At 43.9% G+C, this 18728-nt stretch overlaps 1 protein-coding gene across 2 annotated transcripts in view; it reads right to left on the reverse strand.

Annotated features, from left to right (window-relative positions):
* zfhx4 (zinc finger homeobox 4) overlaps positions 1 to 18728 on the reverse strand; it is an 83182-nt gene that overhangs the window by 22350 nt on the left and 42104 nt on the right. For both annotated transcript variants that reach the window (XM_058633596.1, XM_058633587.1), the window contains exon 6: positions 15636 to 15870. In XM_058633596.1, the coding sequence (XP_058489579.1) occupies positions 15636 to 15870 (235 nt within the window). The remainder of the gene's footprint in view (positions 1 to 15635; positions 15871 to 18728) is intronic.

An 18728-nucleotide genomic window follows, 5' to 3' on the forward strand; every position in this document is an offset into this window, starting at 1 on the left:
GAGAGAGAGGGGATCTGTGGCAGGGACTCTTAACCATCATCTTAATCGCTACCAGAGGACGCACAGAGCAAAACTTTCGCAGTCACCTTCCCCTGCCTCTCTCTCTCTCTCTCTCACACACACACACATACACACACACACACACAGAGTGAGGGAGCGAGGGAGCGGGTCAGGCTGTGGAGGGTGTGTGATTTTGGCAGCCTGGTGGGACTCTCTTTGATGTGGGTCGGTCGGAACATTAAAGCTGGCCGGTGAGCTCGAGCTAACCACAGACCATGGGTCTGATTACCATGCAACCAACACCAGCCTATATTTAACTGTTAGGGGGGAAAGAATAATTAAGTGACTCTTGATCAAATCAGTCTCGTTTTAGATTTAACCATTAATTGTTGGCAAATATAACCAGTGATCATCCTGGATGAATGACTCTCTTGTTTGTCCAAAAAAATAATCCCCAAACATGACGCACGATAAGACAAACCAAATTATTTTAGCACTGAAAAAAAGGTTTTTTTTTTACTACATCACAGTCAAAAATAGAATAGAAAAACAAGTTAAGGACAGATAGGTGTTGGGGGGGATAGAGAGAAAGACATACAGTAAGAGACTAAAAAAAAAGAGAAATAGACATATGGGAGATGGAGGCAATGGAGGATGTATTGAAAGTGTCAGTGCACTGTGTTTGTGTGTGTGTGTGTGTCTTCTAGCTGTATAATGACCTGCTCTGAGATCACTCTCTCCCTCTCCCATCTCCCCCTAAGGGCCCATAACCACCACGCCGGGTCATTATGTGCCCGGTGGAGGACTCGGTTGTACAGCACACAATCGTAGAGCAACGCCACGCCGGGGAAACTGGACACGGGGGCTCCAAAATGGCTGAATTCATTAGCTGGCCGAGCTGCCTCTAATTTGCTTCCTGAGGGCTAGGATGGTGCTCATTAAAGCAGCAAAGGAGTAAAAAATAAATAAATTCTTATATTATTGTTTATCTTAAATCACTGACACTATGAAAGCAGAACATCAGCTGAAATAATTGTTGCCAAAGAAAACAAAAAAGAAATATATGAGGAAAGCAATTACATCGAGAGACAGTCACTGCATCGCTGTTATGACTGTATGCGCTGCATTATTATAAGTGCTGTTGTGTTACACGTCTTAAAATAATAATAATAAAGACCAGATATGGTATGTGTCCATGTCTCCCTGGTAGTGAGGCAGCCTTTATGTTTTGCGTAACTCTCATGACTGCCATGTCTCCGATACTTAGCCGTGATGTTGACGATGATTTCTTCCTACAACTCTGGTCATGTCCCCTGCGAGACCATGTTTGCATGTGTGCATGTGTGTGTACGGGCGATAGGGGCCCTGTGATGTCACATTCCTGCGCCGCGCGCGTGGCTCTAGTTTGGCCTCTAGGTTTTAAAGGGGAAAAGCTTTGAAACATTACACCATCCCACACAGTCGCAGCCATATGCACACACACACACACATATACACACAGTCAAGGGCCAGTGGTAATACTGCCAGAATAATAACCCTACAAACTTACTGATCTCCCTCCCTCCCTCCCGTTCTCTCACCCTCAAATCTTTATTTACCCAACTCTCCCTCTTTATCCGCCCCCCCTCCACCCCCTCCCCTTCGTTCTCCCTGTACCTTTCCCCCCAAATTTCAGCGCGTTTAACAAGCATTTAGATCTTAACCAGATGTTGTTAATGTAGCATGTCTAAAATACTAAACATCAACCCAGCGGAGAGGGGCTACAGCTCCTGCACAGGGCCTGGGAATAACTGACACACGCACACGCACACACCTACACATGAAAACCCTCCACACATTGACTCCCACACAGTGTTCAACGTATTTCACACACACACACACACACAGAGGTCCACAGCCCACATGCTAACATGTAAATACACACTCCTGCACAAGCAAACACGCGCGTTTCCATGCACATGCTCCACATCCACCCACACCTTAAAACACAAGAAACTATTACACCAGCAAAAAAAAAAAAGAAAGAATAAAAAAAGTATCTATTGTTTCAGGTTGACTGCGAAAACCCAGACAATAGGATTGTCACATTTAATATGCTCCTGGTGTGAATGTCAATAACTTGAACTGACAGAATAAGCTGCAAAAAAAAAAAGAAAAAAGACTTTTGTATAAAAATGCTTGTATCAGCAGCTCCAAATTTGCTTTGTTGTTGTCAATTACGACTTCCTGAGACACTTCATTGTATTTTCTTTCACTCAAATTGCCTCGCTTTGCTGTCTTGCAGGCAACTAACAAAACACTGCATTTGGGAAAAAAAAAAAAAAAAAAATCATATGAATAAACATACCCAAGATTAAAGGCTTGGGTGTCTCGCTTGCTGCATAGACAGAAACTGTGTTTTCTGTGTTAGGAGGGGGTTTCATTTTTGGTGCGGAGAGCGCGGCGGGGATGATGTTAATGATTCTTTAATAGCAAATACAAAAGGTTTTCGCAGGACAAAAGTATGGCTTCAAAAGGTTCAGGACAGTGGAAAAAAATTGCTGCAACACCTGGCCTCATACAATGGGGCTGAAGCACACCTACTGTACACCTCCACAAGTGTGCACACACACACGCACACACACAAAACACCTGCATCTTACACAACAACCATATTGCTTTTCCGCTGTTTGAAACACCTTAGGCTGAGTGGGTGAATTGAGGAGGCAGCACGGCATGCTTACTGAGGGATTTAGGAATAATTTGAAAAGAGGATTCCTCTCCTCTGTTTCATCTCCTCCCATATCTTTCTCTTTATTCTGTTTTTCCTGCTCTTTTATGATTCCTTGGTCCAATATTTATCCAGGCCCTGATTATAAACATCTGGCCGTCGGGGCATTCCGCACAGGAGCAGCTAAAACACACACACACGCACGCACGCACACGCGCACACGCACACTCAGAGTCACACTCATAGTGGAAATATCACACACGTTCGCCAACGTGACCCTGTCAGGTCCAGAATGAAGAAGGTGGGAGGGAGAAGCAGAAAGAGAGGAGGAGAAAGAGTTGGAGCAGACAGAGACGTAGAGAGAACTAGGAGCTGAGGGTTAATGGCCTTCCCATCTCTGTGATAAGAATTCATTCTGTTCTATTACCAGCACTTACCTACAGAGGCTGCTGTCCTTCCTCGCTCCTCTTTCCCTTTCTCCCTCACACACACACACACACACACACAGCGAGGGTCTGCGATCGATAGATGAACCTAATGAAGAAAGCAGCTGTTTCTCGGCATACCTGTTCAACTCTATCAGCCCAACAAGATCTCCCTGATGCATTCATCTGTCTATCCATCTATCCATCTGTCCATCTATTTTTATATCTTTTCACACAGACATCCATCCATATGGCTATCCTATCTGTTCCCCTTCGCCTCCATTTATCCGTCTATCTGTCCATCCATCACTACACTGGTAAACAAAGATACCAGCGGAGTAGATATAGTTTCCAATTGCCCAGGCCGGTCCTTGTCGTTTATTCAAGGTTTATCAATTTTCGGGAACTAATACGAGACCTGAAAAAAAGGGAATCTAATAAAATGGCTGCCATGGTTTAAGATAATTGTGGTGCGTGTGTGTGTGTGTGTGTGTGTCACTCTCTCTTTGCTTAAAATAGGCCTGTGATGGGCAGTGACCAAATGGATAATGCTTAACAAAAAAAGATCCTTATCCTATTGGGCCACTGTCCTGTTTTCAGCTGCATAAAAAAACCATCTGCTTTCTGTGTCACCAAATAAAAAAAAACAAGACAATAATCCTGGATGCAAATCAAAGCAAAGGAGAAGATGAGGAGGATAGTGACAGGACTGGAAAAAAGTCCTATATCGTAATTAATTTACTAATGAAATGGAGCCTTTTAAGTACATACATAAACTTTAATCATCCTCATTTTGAAGATGTACCGTACACTTATGTTTTATCATCTTTTAAATAGATTGTCATGTGCGCTTCACTCTCCGTCTTAACTATCATGTTTGTGGGTATTACGCAAAGAAATATGGCCAAAAAAATGACTTTGGTTTACCATTTATTCTATTCAGTGCTTTTCTATGACTACATTCCTTATTGATAGTTGAGACTGCGGCAGCGCATAGCTGCCATTAGCAGAGAGCAATTTCATATACTGATAAATGAGTTCATGTGACATGTCTCTTGCTATAGAAAGTGTGCAAAACAAAAAAAAATGTGTGCATCATTATTATGGGCTGAGGACAGGGAGGACGGCAAAACTCTTCAACATGAGAAGAATGGAGTCACGGCAGAAAATGAGACGAAATATCTTCAAACCCTAATATTCATTAGGTTGCTCAGAGTCATGGGACACCACATGGAACCTGTAACACATGTACACACACGAGCGCTCGTATGCAAACACACACACACACACACAAACAGACACATGCACACAAACCTGCGGCAACTGCCCTGGAGATGGTATTCACAGACGCTTACAAATAAGGAGTGTTGGCTTTCCTCTGACTTTCACAAAAACATGCAAAAAATGTCCATTTCATTACTGGCTAAACAATGTCATATGGGCCCCCACTGGCCCTAATAGAAGTAGACAAAGACAGAGCAGCACACATATGCTTCGAATAAATCAGATTACTGAGGGAGAGTGGGGGAGAGAACAAGTGAGAGAAAAAGGGAAAGAAAGAGAGACACCGCCAGACACTTAGAGGACTGACAATATTCCCTTTTCTTGCTACCTCCACCCCCTCCTCCTTCTCCTTCCCTTCACTTTCTTAACCCCCACCCCCCCTCCAACCCTCCCAGCAGGATCTGTTTTAGATTTGAGCCAGTGCTAGAGCCATATCTCTACCTTATCTCTGCTAGCCGTCAGAAAACAGAAAGCTCCATGTTTCCATGCATTAGACTCCCGGGCCCCTGACACGCCACTTGAAAATCTCACAACCCTTCAAAATGGCTGAGCGGGAAAAATAAAACAGCACAGATATCACGTAATCAAATGAGATGCATGTTACCAGGTTTACTTCTTTCTTTTTTTGACTGCGCTGCAAGACAGTGTCATAATAAATAAAATGTCCACAATAACTGGGACTGCGACAACAGAACGTCACCCATAAAATCCCAGGAATGAAATCGCTGCCGACGCATCAAGTGCATTTCAAAAGCGACGTGAATTTGAGGAGCTGTGACATTTTTACCCACCTGACCACCTCTGAGTATCGATCCCCATAAAGATAGTCCTTTCTGTTTTTGCCTCCAATTATGCCAAAGCACTTCTCTGATGACTGTAAAGGGAAGTATTGATTCTACTTAAAGTTGCAACAGAAAAGGAGAAAGGCATGGACAGGGTGGGGAATATGTTAACAATTTGGGAAAAAAAAGAAAAATCAATATTCAAATGACTCCCGTTATTGATTTATAATTAAGTCTTAATTGCGGCTAGGTTGGACTTACAAACCACCCTGTGACAATACCGCGGAAAGAAGATAGGGAAACATTATTGATACACTTTAACAGCAGTGGTCACCCAGACATTGATTTAACCGGTTCTGCGGTGCCTTTGGCGTGCACTGAGGATCTAAATGCACATACATTTGAGGAGACACACACACACACACACACGCTTGAGTAAAAAACACCTGCATGCACAAACCAATACACGCGCCTATAAGTGAATGAACACGGAATAATTAACCTTCATCTGGTTCGAGTCAGATCTGCCTAATCTGCACACTGGACTCTGTGTTAAATATGTGTGTGAGTGTGTGTCTGTTGTAATTACAGCATGGACGTTGAATGTGATTGACTTCCTAATAATTGGTGGAGGTGTTTGAATGTGCATGCATGCTTTTTTTAATTTATTTATTTACGGTGCACTTGTGCTTTTGTCATCGTTCCATGTGCCTCGGCTCGCGTGGCAAATATGCGAGTGTGAGTTCATGCTCAAAAATATGTATGTGTGTGTGTGCATGTCCCCACGGGCCTAATCAGGTATCAGATACCTTTTGTTTTGGGAGCTCATTGATGGATGAAATCTTTATCTGTGCTATTGATCAGGAGGATGCAGGTCCTAAACTGTCTGTCTAGCTGCCTGCCTGCTCCAGCTCTAACAAGATTGCCAGGGCTGAGTATATCAGTTAACATTTAATCAATGGCAGCTTAAGACACTGGGGCTAAGGGAAAGAAGCCCCCCGCTTCAGCCCCCTGCCCCAAACCATTACCAAGGATTGAAAGGGAGCTATACGTGTGTGTGTGTGTGTGTGGGTTCCTCATGATTACAAGGGATTGGGTCTGCTTGATCACATGTCTTCGGGGGACAGAGGTGTGTGAATGTTTGCGTCAGTGTTTACAGGCGGGCGAGTGCTGGCTTGTCGATACATGTTAATATGTCAAAAATGCCAGAGGGGGCGGCAAGTGCTGGGCTGCTTGTTGTGCCGCTCCGAAAGAAAATAGGGAAACTCAATGACGTGACTGATGTGTTAAGAAAATCGCCATTCAAATCAAGTAGAGGCTTCGAATTGGACATGCCTGCGTGAGAAACACACACACACACGCTCACTCACACACACACTGCAGTTGAAAGATATGATATATTAGGCAATGCGTGATTTTTCGTTTCTGCTTTGCTTGCAAAAAGCCCCCTCATGGTAAAATGCAAAAAAAAAAGAATAGGAGAGTCAGCAAAAAAAGAAATATTATCAGTCAGACCTTTTTTCCTTTGCTTTTAATATTACCATCAGCTCATCTTACCATAAATGAAACCCCATCAGATATAAGACGCAGATCCTTCATCTCCCTTCTCATATTTTTTCCCTTTCACGCTATCGCCTGACCTCATCATCATCATCATCATCATCAAATATCATTTTGAGGGAGTTAAAAATGTACTCGTGGGTCGTCTTTGCCTATGTCTGCGTCTATTCATGTGTGTGTGTGCAAGGTACAGAAAGCATGTGTTGGTATGTGTGTGTGTATTTGTCTGGGGGTTGCTCTGATCGGGGGAAACCCCTCTCACGTCGCTGCCTTTCGTCCAAAGCCTGGGAGATTCCCACCACCAAAAATCAATGTGTGTGAGAGCATATGTGCGCCTGTGTGTGTGTGTGTGTGTGTCAAGGTTTTGTAAGACAAATCTCTCCAGCATGCGCCGCTTTAGTGCTATTGAACCAAGCTTCGATCACTCGGCCACTGTGAATAATGCAAGGGAGGCTACTGCTCACTTACAGCAAAGGATGCTTGCGTGCGTGTGTGTGTGTGTGTGTACGGGTGTGTGACAGGATGGTCCTTTCTCCTCGCAAATGTTCCAGGGCAGTTCTTCAACGTTGCTGCACTTGGCCCTCTTAATCTCGTGTCAGATACAGGAACTCCCACATTGATACTGTCTCTTTGAGTGCGTGCGCCACATGTGCGTGTGCAAGTGTGGACGCTGGAGGCTTCTCCAGTAGATGCGAAGAGCTTAACTCAAGCAGACAGCTCAGGCCTGCACTTTGACACACCCTGACTCATTACATACAGCCAGCACACGGCGGAGTATTGTCATTAAAAAAGACAATTAGATATGAAGTCAAGGGAGCATCACTTACACACGCGGACACACGCGCGCTTGCGAACACACAGCGCAGGATATATAGGTAAATACACTCTCGTCTTCATATCCCCAGGTACATAAAGCGGAGATATTAAAAATAAGGACGTAACGGAGTAATTAAAATGATTCCGCGTGACGCGTGTCTATGTGTGTGTGTGTGTGTGTGTGTTTTTTTTCGTGTGCGCTTCTGTTAATTAAGCTGAATGATCTGATATGACACAAACCGTAATGCTTTAATGGTGTCCTATACTTGATGTGGCTGGAGGGGACAGTTGATGGGGCTGTAGGGAGAGGCAGGACGACACACACACACACACACACACAAACAGATACAGCTGCTCACTGGCCCTGCCTAAGAGGAACATCTCCTTTTTTTCGACATAATTATCTGTGTCATCACTTATGAGGCAATTAAACAAACATCAGTTCCTATTTCCTCTCCCTCTGTCTCTTCTCTCCTCGTCCACTTCCTCATCCTCCCATCTTCTGCCATCTGTGTTCCCATTGCAGCTCCTCCACTCTTTTTTTTTTTTTTTTTAATTTTTTTATTTAATCTTCTCCCTGCTCCTCACCTCCCCCCCAACACCACCACCCACTGACACCCATGCCACTCCAGCCCCCGACACTCCTCGTCAACACCCCTCCTCCTGTGTGACTCCAGACAAGGTTTCAATTTCAGCATGCTGATTGTCTCATTGCCGACTCTATGCATGTCTAACACTTACTGGCACTCTGGGGACTGGCAATACACACCATAGAATGCCTATTACACTCCCACATGTTTCTGGCGAGCGTGTGTTCATGCTTGTGTGTGCGTGTGTGTTTGTGTGCAAAGGGTGATGAGGGTGTAAAATGGCTATTACGCTGAGAGTCTGGTCTCTTACACTGGAGAGAATTCTCTGCCGCCTAAAGAGCAGAAAATTGCAACGCTCCTCTTCCTCACTCTCCATTAACCTGCTTTTGAAACAAAGGCCTGGCCAAGGTGTGTGTGTGTGTGTGTGTGTGTGTGTGTGTGTGTGTTTATGTGTGTGCGTCCTTGCCCATAAAGCATCTTATGGACCCAACCAAGCTGAAACCTTAAAATCTCTTTGTTTCCTGTTATGTGCACAGGCTATGTTTAGCCAAGTGCACTTGTTAACGCCACCTTTTATTCACTTTTATTCAATCCCCCCCAATTGTACATAATGTATATTTTTAATGCACTTAAATTAACTTTTTTTTCTTCCCATTCTCACCCTCCGTCCCTTGTAAAAACAGTCAAAGAGAGATGACATTTTATGAGGGGCTTCAAGACGACTAAAGCGGCAGACATATTTGTATAATTTGCACAAAGACATCCACATCAAAGCCCAAATCCAGTCCCAAGCTCATTCAACGGATTTTTATCAGTCTATCCATTTCTTGTGCCTTTTTTCCCCCCCGCACAACATCCTTCCCCTCTCTCTCCATCACGTTCCTCTTTTCTCTCTCTATTTTCAGAATGTTATTAGGACATGATAAAAGCAAAAGGGATGTCATGACACAGTACCCCCTGTTAGCATTAGGAGGTGGGAGAGAAAACGAGGAGGGGAGATGGGGTTTGTGGGGGGGATGAAAGAGATTTGTCTGGAAATGATTGCTCACAAGGCACTGATTCTCTGCTTTAATCTCGCACAGTGTGCTCAAATTTCCTATTAGGGAGATGAAGAAAAGGAGAGAGAGAGATGGGTCTTATTCACATAGGTGGGGAGGTGAAACCATAGCATGTCTCTCAGTGTTTGCTTAGGCCGATAAAAAAAGACACAGCACATTTCTCCAGCTCTGTGTAGAGATGCGCAGAATCCTAAATTTATTTTCTAAAATTGGTTTTAGGGCAATTTGTTGTTGTTAACTAACCAGTGGAGAGGAACAGCTTCGCCGCTGAACTGCTTCAGGGTCACATACAAAGGCACTGACAGCTGCTGTAGCTGCAAAGCTTCCTCCGGGCAGTGACGATTAGCCCTGGCTATAGGTAATCAATAGCTGCTATCAATTCCATACCGCCAATTGATAGATGAAGTAAAGGAAACAGAGGAGAGTGAGGATGAAGGGAGGAATTTGTTGCTGCTGTAGAAAAATTCTACCTGACAATACTACTATCTTATGGTTGTTTTTTTTCCCCCTCATTTGTGAGAGTGTGTGTCCAGACTCCGGCTGCCTCAAATGTCCATCTGTGAATTGTATCATAGCAGTCTGAGATTAGTGGCTGCTTGGACCCAGTGAGCATATTGCCTGGTTACCGTGGCTCCGGCTCCACACAACCCTCCTCCCATCACTGGATTGTTTGTCTTAATGCTATGTGACATGACCCATTGTTTTGTCCATCTGTGGTTAAGAGTCAATGGACACTGGGTGTATGAGGGTAGTGAGGAGAGAAAAGAATGGAGGTAGGGGAGAAGAAAAATAAAGAGGAGCAGGGAGTAAGGGTGTGTGTGTGTGTGTGGATGGGGGGGGGGGGGGGGGGGGGGGGGGGGGTTGTGGACGAGAGCTCAGAGGTGAAAAGATATCAAAAGAGAGTGCAACATTACTATGTTTTCAATATGGTCCTCCTCGGACTTTAAGTTCACCACTTCCTTTACCAGGGTCTTTCCATATGGAGCGGAGCCTGGAGCACTTTGTGATATCACTGATGTGAAAGACGTCCTGGCCCCGTGACGCCAGCTCGCTCTTCAAAGACTAAAGTCATATTTACTATGCGTCCTCAGAGCCCCACGGCTTTGTATTGTAAATAAGACTAACGTGGCATTGGTCAGGTATGCTAATTCAGATAATCAGTGCAATTTCTGTAAATTATAACTGTCAGTGTGGTGGGCACAGAACCTTGGCGGAAAACATGAGGGAACAATTTAGCCCGGGTAATACCCCTCCACTGAAGAGCTGCTCAACTCAAAGAAAAACAATCGGCCTGAGCCCATACCGCCCCGACACACCATTTCAAAAATAGTTTATGGTGAACGAGGTTCATTTTTTCAGAGGCACAAGTCAGGCTGCTGCCTTTTTTTCTATGTGCACACACAGACCGCAAAGTAATTATAATTCGCTTGGATGGAATTATTCAAAAAATGGCCACATCTTTTACGCTCAGCCATAGAGAATATGGTTTTGGGAAATTTGGGGTAAATTGCTACTTGCTGAAAATATAATAATATACATATATGTATGTGTCTTATTTTGATTTGACAAATGATTTAAAATGCAGTGTATTGTCTCCAACTAATTGCACAGCAATAAAAAAAACTACATACTTCACAAAAATCCTCTTGGGTAAAATCACATCACTCTCATCAGAATAGTTTTTCTCGGGAACTGCATTTTTACTCATGCTGGGCACATAAAATAACATTCCACATTTTTATTACGCGAGAAATGGATCCTGCCTTGGTGAAATCTGTGGACTGCACCCTTTTATGTAAGTAACGTCCTGATTCACAATAAATGAAAAGGAAAAGGTCACTAATAAGTTGTTAACTGTAGATAATCGGCTGCATGTAAGCAAATCAATACGCAACATAATCAGCTGCCATAACCTATTATGGCCACTTCTAAACATTGATATGTAATGAAAACATGCCGAAGAGGGATGAAATATCCCAGAGAAGCACAAAAATAGTATTTGAAAGTGGACAATGATGTCCTTTGATGAGCCAGTCGCTGCTCTCACCTACTGCTTTCAAATTTGGAAATGACCACCACTGTGCTGTGCTAACTCTGGTGGTTATTTAGATCTGGGTGTGTGTTGCATCCTTTCTCTCACTCCTCCTGCCGTCCGTGAATGTTTATGTAATGGCCACAAATTACTGAGACAAACCCTGGAAATAGACTTCTGTCTGAGGAGGAACCTCTTCGAAAAAAAGAGGAGAGAACCGCCGGAATGGCGAAACCATCGCCACCACCCAGAGGAAAAAAAAAAAAAAAAAGTACATGATGCAGGAGTGAAAGTGAGGAGGGAAAACCTAATACCTCAGAAGATGCCTCGGTGTCATCACATCATGCTCTCTGGATAAACGCATGGTGCTTTCCCACACTGAAAACTGAATAGTTGCTTTTTGTGTTCGAGGTGCTTTGAGTCATGTGGGTAAATTTTGGGGAAAAAGGAATGTCAAGATGGCACACTAGCTCTCTGTCCATTTTCCATTATTCCCTGTGTTTGACACACACACACACACACACACGAACGCACAAACACATGTAAGGACGATAAGTGTCCATTAGGCTCAGTTTTTAGCCTAGAGCTGCTATGTAAATGGTTAGCACAGCCACGCTAATTCAACTAGGACCAAAAATGTCCCAGAGCCTTATCACTCAGAGAAAACAAAAGGCTCTGGCTACACACATGCACATACTCACATGTACACATACACACATCCATCCATATGCACATGATAAAAGTGTTATTGGTGTCTCTAAGTCAGAAGAGGTCTTTTGTTTAAAAAGGGGACTCAGACAAAGAGGGTCTTCTCCCTCCCTCTCTCTAATGCATGGTCGGTGGTAGCGGTGGTGGGGGTGTTTAGAGGGATGGAGATGTGAGGGCGGTGGGGTGGTGGACGGATGGATGACAGACTGGGCTCTCAGAAATAATTACCTCCATAAGATCCCGTCTCTCTTTCCTTTTTTGTGAGGGACGGAGGGAATGAAAGGGGGAGAAAATGACAGAAAGTAAAGTATGCAGAAAAGGCCCTAGTGTTTCTGCTTGGTCTGGCTTATGAGGAGCTTTACACATGATGGAGCAGAGGGCTAATGGGCGAGGAGGACACACGCATAAAAAACACTCTCATTGCACAAACACACACACAGACACACACCTCCTCCTCGTGCTCTTAAGGGTTAAAAAGAAAGAGTCAAAGGGAGAAAAATCACAGTAATAGCTAAACTTCACAGACTGTTAATGTCTATAAAATCCTGCTAAACTGATTATTTAAATTATACTGTGCAGTCAATGATGGAATATCCATGACGCACAATCTGTCATATTTTTAAACAGCTGCATTCAGGGTGTAACTTCATTATGGAGCTGAAAAGGGCAGAAAAAAAAATCTAATTTCTCTAACATCTTTTGGATGACCCTCAAAGCAAAATGGCCTCCGAGTCCTCCATGTTGAGAGGCAATTCATTTTTGCATTCTCTTCTGATGCAAACTAAAAAAAAAACAACTCAATTTTCTTCAACACTTCTAATTGTACACAGACAGAGAGAGGCAATTTATCTCAGCATCGGGGGAACAGTGGGCTTTTTGTCTCTAAAGGACACAGCTCAAAGTTTGTGGTAATAAAAAGCCTTTGCTGTGTAGATTAGGGATTTGGTGACCACATGAACAAGTACACGCACGCATACTTCACTTTGACTTTAAGGTGGCATTTACGCCTGGGTCAAGACGCACAGGCACAGCAACTAGTCAACGGTTCTCAGGTAAACATGCACCCGCAAACACATGCATCAGCATGCACACATTACAGTCCAGCAGACGTGTTTTCTGCACACCCCGTCTTTGTTTAAAACACCTATATGCTTGCTGTGCGTCCCTGCAATACTATATCCTTAATTAGGCCATAAAATCAGCATCAAAATTGTTTAATGAAAGCCATTCACGTGTACATAAAGTCCAGAGCATTAGAACTCTTATTCCCAAATGGGCCTATAATTATTTGGCTTGGTTCCAGGTCCCAGGCTTTAAGGGAAAGATACCGGTCAGCACTTAAATTAATCTTTTTCATACCAGTCTCTAATGAACAGAAAGTGCTCGAGTCAGGAGTTGCAGCCCCAGAAAACTAACAGCACGCACACATGCACGCACGCACACACACACACACGCACACAAATAGAGTGTCCTCACAGTGAACACTGGCTGGAAATGTTGCCTACTATAGAGCCTTTTCCATCGGTGAACACATTCATATCATCTATCACTATATGAGCCTAAAGCAGCTGTAATTTACCTTTTCTTCCAAATAGAATAAACTAACATGCAGTGTTAGCATGTGTAGTCGTGAAAGGGCTCATTTGAAAGAAAAAACAAACAAAACAACTTCTCTCCAGTACAGAACAAGACTAAAACCTCTATTTCTTACATTAACTTTGACAGTTTGAGCTCTAGTTGACACACTTTTAACTCCCCCTCTCCGCCAACACCTGCCAAACGTCTACAGTCTACAAGGACATTCCCTTGAAAAATTTACCATGTACCTTGTGAAAGAATACTGTTGTTCACTAAAAATTATATAGAGTGGGCAAAAGGAGGGCATCCAAAAAAAAGTGGATTAACATTTTGGACGATGCCAGCGTCCACTTTTAGCTTTGCTCTGGCTTCCTCATGGAAATTCACCATGAGGCATCAAAGTATGAAATGGACCCAAGCAACAAATATGGTGTGTTTTAAGAGCGGAACATTTGGAATAGGTGCAGCGGGTGAATATTGCTTTTGACAGTTTTAAAACCTGGTTGCACTCACTGGGTTTGAGATGTAAAAAATGAAAAGAAGGGGAGGAGAAGCTTGGGTTAGCGTTCTCGATGAAAAAATAGACAGGAGCGAGCAGCAGAGAGAGAGGGAGATGGAATGAGAAGAACAAAAAAGGACGGAGAGGGAGGGGGGGGGACATCCAAAAAAAAAGAGGGCAAGAGAAAGAGAGAAAAGTGTGAGGGTGTGTGCATGTGTGTGTGTGCCGGGGAGGTAATGATTTATCTAAGCATGCTTTTCTTCTGCTTCTGCTGCACCCTAAATCTCACCGAAACTTTGATCCATGGGTAATTAAAACCAAACGTACACCACCACGGTCTCAATTTCAGGTTTGGGAGCCCCTCTCTTGTCTATGTGTGTGTGTGTGCGCGCACATGTTCTAATTCACACATGTTTCTAAGCGCCCGGCCCGCCATCTGTTCTGAGAGTACATGTACAGTATAAACAGGACACTTTGGGGATCACAGAGTCATGCAGAAACTCACATCCACACACACACACCTACGCGCTTGCACACACAGATGGATGCATGGACTAATGCTATGCTGGAATGCTAATCAAAATGTGTTACCCAACTCCCTCCCCCCCCTTAACCACCGCCGCCACCCCACCCGCTCCTTCAGGTCAAGCAAAGCAAAAACAAGTTAAGCGCTCATTTTCTCCCAGCAGCATTAACATAGGGATGACTAAATAATGGACCCTGACTCTCCGTCTTCTGGTTTAAATTACAGCGCAGCCCCCTCCCCTTACACCCTGCAACCCCTCACCAACCGTCCACCCCCACTCAAAGAAAAACGATTAATCTTTTTTTTTTTTGTCTCTCTGAATGTTTTACAGTTCTGTTACACTTATTAGCTGCTGGCAGGACGGAGACTCTTAAATGAAAGCCAAATTGCTTTGGTCATGAGAAAGGAAATGAAAGCTCACTCCAGGGAGAGACTGTGTAGCCGTAGCATACGTGTGTGTATATATATATATATATATATATATATATATATATATATATGTATGTGTGTGTGTGAGTAACATGTGTGTGTGTACAGGACTTTTTACCATGAGATCCTCCCAAGGTAAAATTTCATGAGCTGCCTGCCTGCCTGGGATGTCCCCGTGCACGGGACAGCGTGTGTGTCAGTGTGTATATACGTGTGCGTGCTGCAGATTTAAGTGCGGCAGCCTAATAGGAACAGTATGCTCATTTTGGAGAGATTAAGGGGAATGGACGGGTCTGTATCAAAAGACGTGATCTGGATATGAAGGCCAAAGGACATGGGAGGGAGGGAGGGAGGGAGGGAGGGAGGGAGGTTTGACGGACTAAAGACAGAGTGGTGCAACAAAACGAGGAAAAGACTTGGGATGGGAGGAGTAAAAAAAGGAAGGATCTGACTTCGAATGAAAAAAGTGACCACTATGAAATCAGAAGGCAGGAAAGCAAAAACTGGGATCTGTGAGTGATGAATTAGAAACATATATATATGAAAAAAAAGACGTGTGGAACATGAACGCAAACCCAAAAATAGCCTTAGAAATAGCAAAAGAACAAGTTAAACAAACAGATTAAAGAAACACAGACCTTGGCTGGAGAGCGACTCCTTGACTTGGAACAGCTCGTGTAAGCTCAGTCCGTCCTCGTCTCCTCCCAGGCCTTGCTGGTGCAGCTGGAGTTTCCTCAGTCCTTCGTTCTGCTGGTGGCGAGGTGAGCGACTGTGCTGCACCAGGTTGAGACGAGCCTTAGTGGAGTAGTCGCACAGTGAGCAGTAGTAGACACACAACTCCGGGTTGTACGCACTGTCCAGCTTCTGCAAGTGCTGCGGAAACAGAGGAGAGAGCAGATGTCAGACAGTGTTCAAGTTTTAGATTATTCTATGAATAATTTCTATTATTCTAATATCTTAGGTAAAACACATTTTGTCTACAAAGTGATCTCTTTGGTTTTTGTGCTTCAAAAACCTTTAAATCCACATCCTTTTTAAAGTTTGCAGCCACTGAGTCAGTGCACAGAAATCCCATTTCTCTGGCTTCATACGAGCCAGCAGAAACTTGGCCCATTATATTCTCTAATGTGCTAGAAAGTAAGGCTGCAGAAAAACTTCTACTTCAACTGCAAACCGCAAAAAGATTAGATTGTAAAAGTACAAATTAAAAGCAAGATTGGTGCCTCTTCAATCCCGTGGATAAACCTAATTTTGCATTTTAATTTCAAACAGAGGGAACACTGAAAAGAGTGTGGCAACAGTAGCTGTGTTTAGTTTAGGCACCACACGCAGCTTCAAATTAACTGGATAAGTTTAAGGTGACGCGAGGATTAAAAACACACAAAAAGTCAGTTACGAGGTTGAGTTAAGAACAGGTTCTGTCTTTAACGTGCACATTGTCCAGAACTCCTCATTGTTGGCAGCTGTGGGGATTTCTCATTCAATGTGTGCTGTCAGTTGCAAGCCCTTAATTTCCAGTTGCCTCTTTAATGGCACTGCAGCCATGCAAAGCTACCCCCTACCTCTTGCCCTGCCCCAGTGTGTGTCTGTGTGTAGATGCACACACACGCACACACACACACTCCTGCCCCCCATCCCACCTTGCCCTACTGCCATACACCCAGTCAAGCCAAGCATATCAAGTGTGCCTCTGTTGTTGCTGCCGGGCTAATGAACAATGCACAAAAACAAAAGACCAGGCCAAGCTTTTATTATCTGATCCTCTCTGAAGGGAGGGAGAGGGGGAGGCCGGCAGGGAGGGAGGGAGGTTAGACACAGGGAGGAAAAGAGAGCAAGGCAAAGAGACAGAGACACAGAGGTGGCTCATGAAGGTTAGTTTATGCTTTGTTAAGATTTATTCATATGGCCATGTGAGAAACAGGTGCAGGCTTCTGAGCGTGAATTAATACACAAAAAGGTGCGTGTGTGTTTATGTGGAGTGTACCAACTCTCCATTATCATGTTTTCTATAGGAAGATGTTTCCTTCCAGAATCACATGAAAAGTTAGCGAGGTAATATTGTCTTTGGAGCAATGTTACGTCATGTTATATGGAGCAAAAAGTGAGAGAGAGAGAGAGAGAGACAGAGAGAGAGAGAGAGAGAGAGGGACTGGAAAAAAACAAAACGTGTGATTTGTGTGTGTGTGTGTGTGGGAGGGGGTAGTGTTAGCTGCAGGTGTGTGCGTTCTGACCACCCCCCCTTCCATTTTTCCCTCTTCCTCCTTTGACAAATAGGGATTAGCAACATAGCTACAGCCGCTAACACATCTTTTCTCTCTGTCTCTCCCTCTTTCTTTCTTTTGGAGGAAATCTAAGAAGGTTTTTCTCACGAGACGGTGGGACGTCCCCTCACAGTCAGAGGCCCTTTCAGAAGTCTTAAGTTTTAATTAAGTCAGAGTTGTCAGAAGAAAGCTCTCCTAGTCCAGGGCTCAGGGCCATTAATTACAGCTATCTTTGTTTCTCTGTGAAAGGAGGCCTCCCTCGCTCCTTCTCTCTCTCTCTCCCTGTCTTTCTCTTTGGTTCTTTTCTTTCTTCTCCTCCCTCCCTTGCAGAGGAACCGGGCTGCTGAGCCTTTCCCTGGAAACCACACACACGTGTGCTCAAAGAAGTAAACATGCGCTCAGCGCACACAAATATGCAAACACAATAAGGTTTGAGTTTATGTCTTTCATTAGAATGTAAACCTTTCAAATTAGTTTGGAGAATTTTCCTAAAATACAGTTTTGAAATGTAACCACCAGTCATCTTGTTCTCAGGCCTTCAGAAGGACTTACTTCTAAAATGTCATTTGTTCCGCTGTCAGTACACGATAAAAACATTATAAAATCAACGGCTGTGAAGTGCACTCGTGTCTGAAGGCCACTCCAGTGCACTTATTTCGTGACTATTCTGATTAAAATGGGGGTAAACGTCAAAGTTGTACAAAAAAAAGTAATCAAACAAGGCCTTACTTTCCCTCAGTGACAACCGTCCGTTCAACTGGCACCTCACATAAAAATGTAACAAAGCATGTGTTTTGTTAAGATTTTCTACTAGCTATGAATAACCATTAAAGTAATTATTTTGGATCAAAATGGAAAAAAAGAAGAAAATAAATCGCATAAATCAAACGTGGCCAAAAATACACACCCTTTAATGTCTCAACTTATGGGATTCTATTTGTTTTTATGATATGAGGCTTCAGCTAAGAGTAGCTGAATGATATACTTGGGGTTTGAACTGGGCTGCCAGATAGGTTTAGACCTAATATTAATTCTCTCCCCATCAGCACATTCCAGAGGGTTTGTTTAAGACCTAAACTAGAGGCTGTCTGTCGTTCTCTGGCACTCCGCAGGCCTGAAATGCAGGCGGTCTGGTGATCACAGGCCAGAACATCCATGATTTATGAACTTTTAAAGGAGCACTTTGACTCCTGCCAGGCGTGGGCTGTGTAATGCATATTCAAACACACAAACACACTGTTCCTGCTCCTGGGTTTGCGCCTGTGTGTGTCTGCTTGAAATGTGTATGTAATTTATGCCGCAGCTGATCTGTGCGCGTGGATATATCCGCTGCGCGTTACGTTTGTGCCATATGCGCGTCGTTGTGCACGTGTGTTGTGCGTGCAGAATCGTGGGGTGTGGGGGGGGCACATCCCTGTCAATATGGCACCTCTCCAGAGTGCCTGGTGGTTAATTGTTGGGGATTAGTGT

The sequence above is a fragment of the Solea solea genome, chromosome 1, assembly GCF_958295425.1.
Source record: "Solea solea chromosome 1, fSolSol10.1, whole genome shotgun sequence".
In the NCBI taxonomy this organism is placed as follows: Eukaryota; Metazoa; Chordata; class Actinopteri; order Pleuronectiformes; family Soleidae; genus Solea; species Solea solea.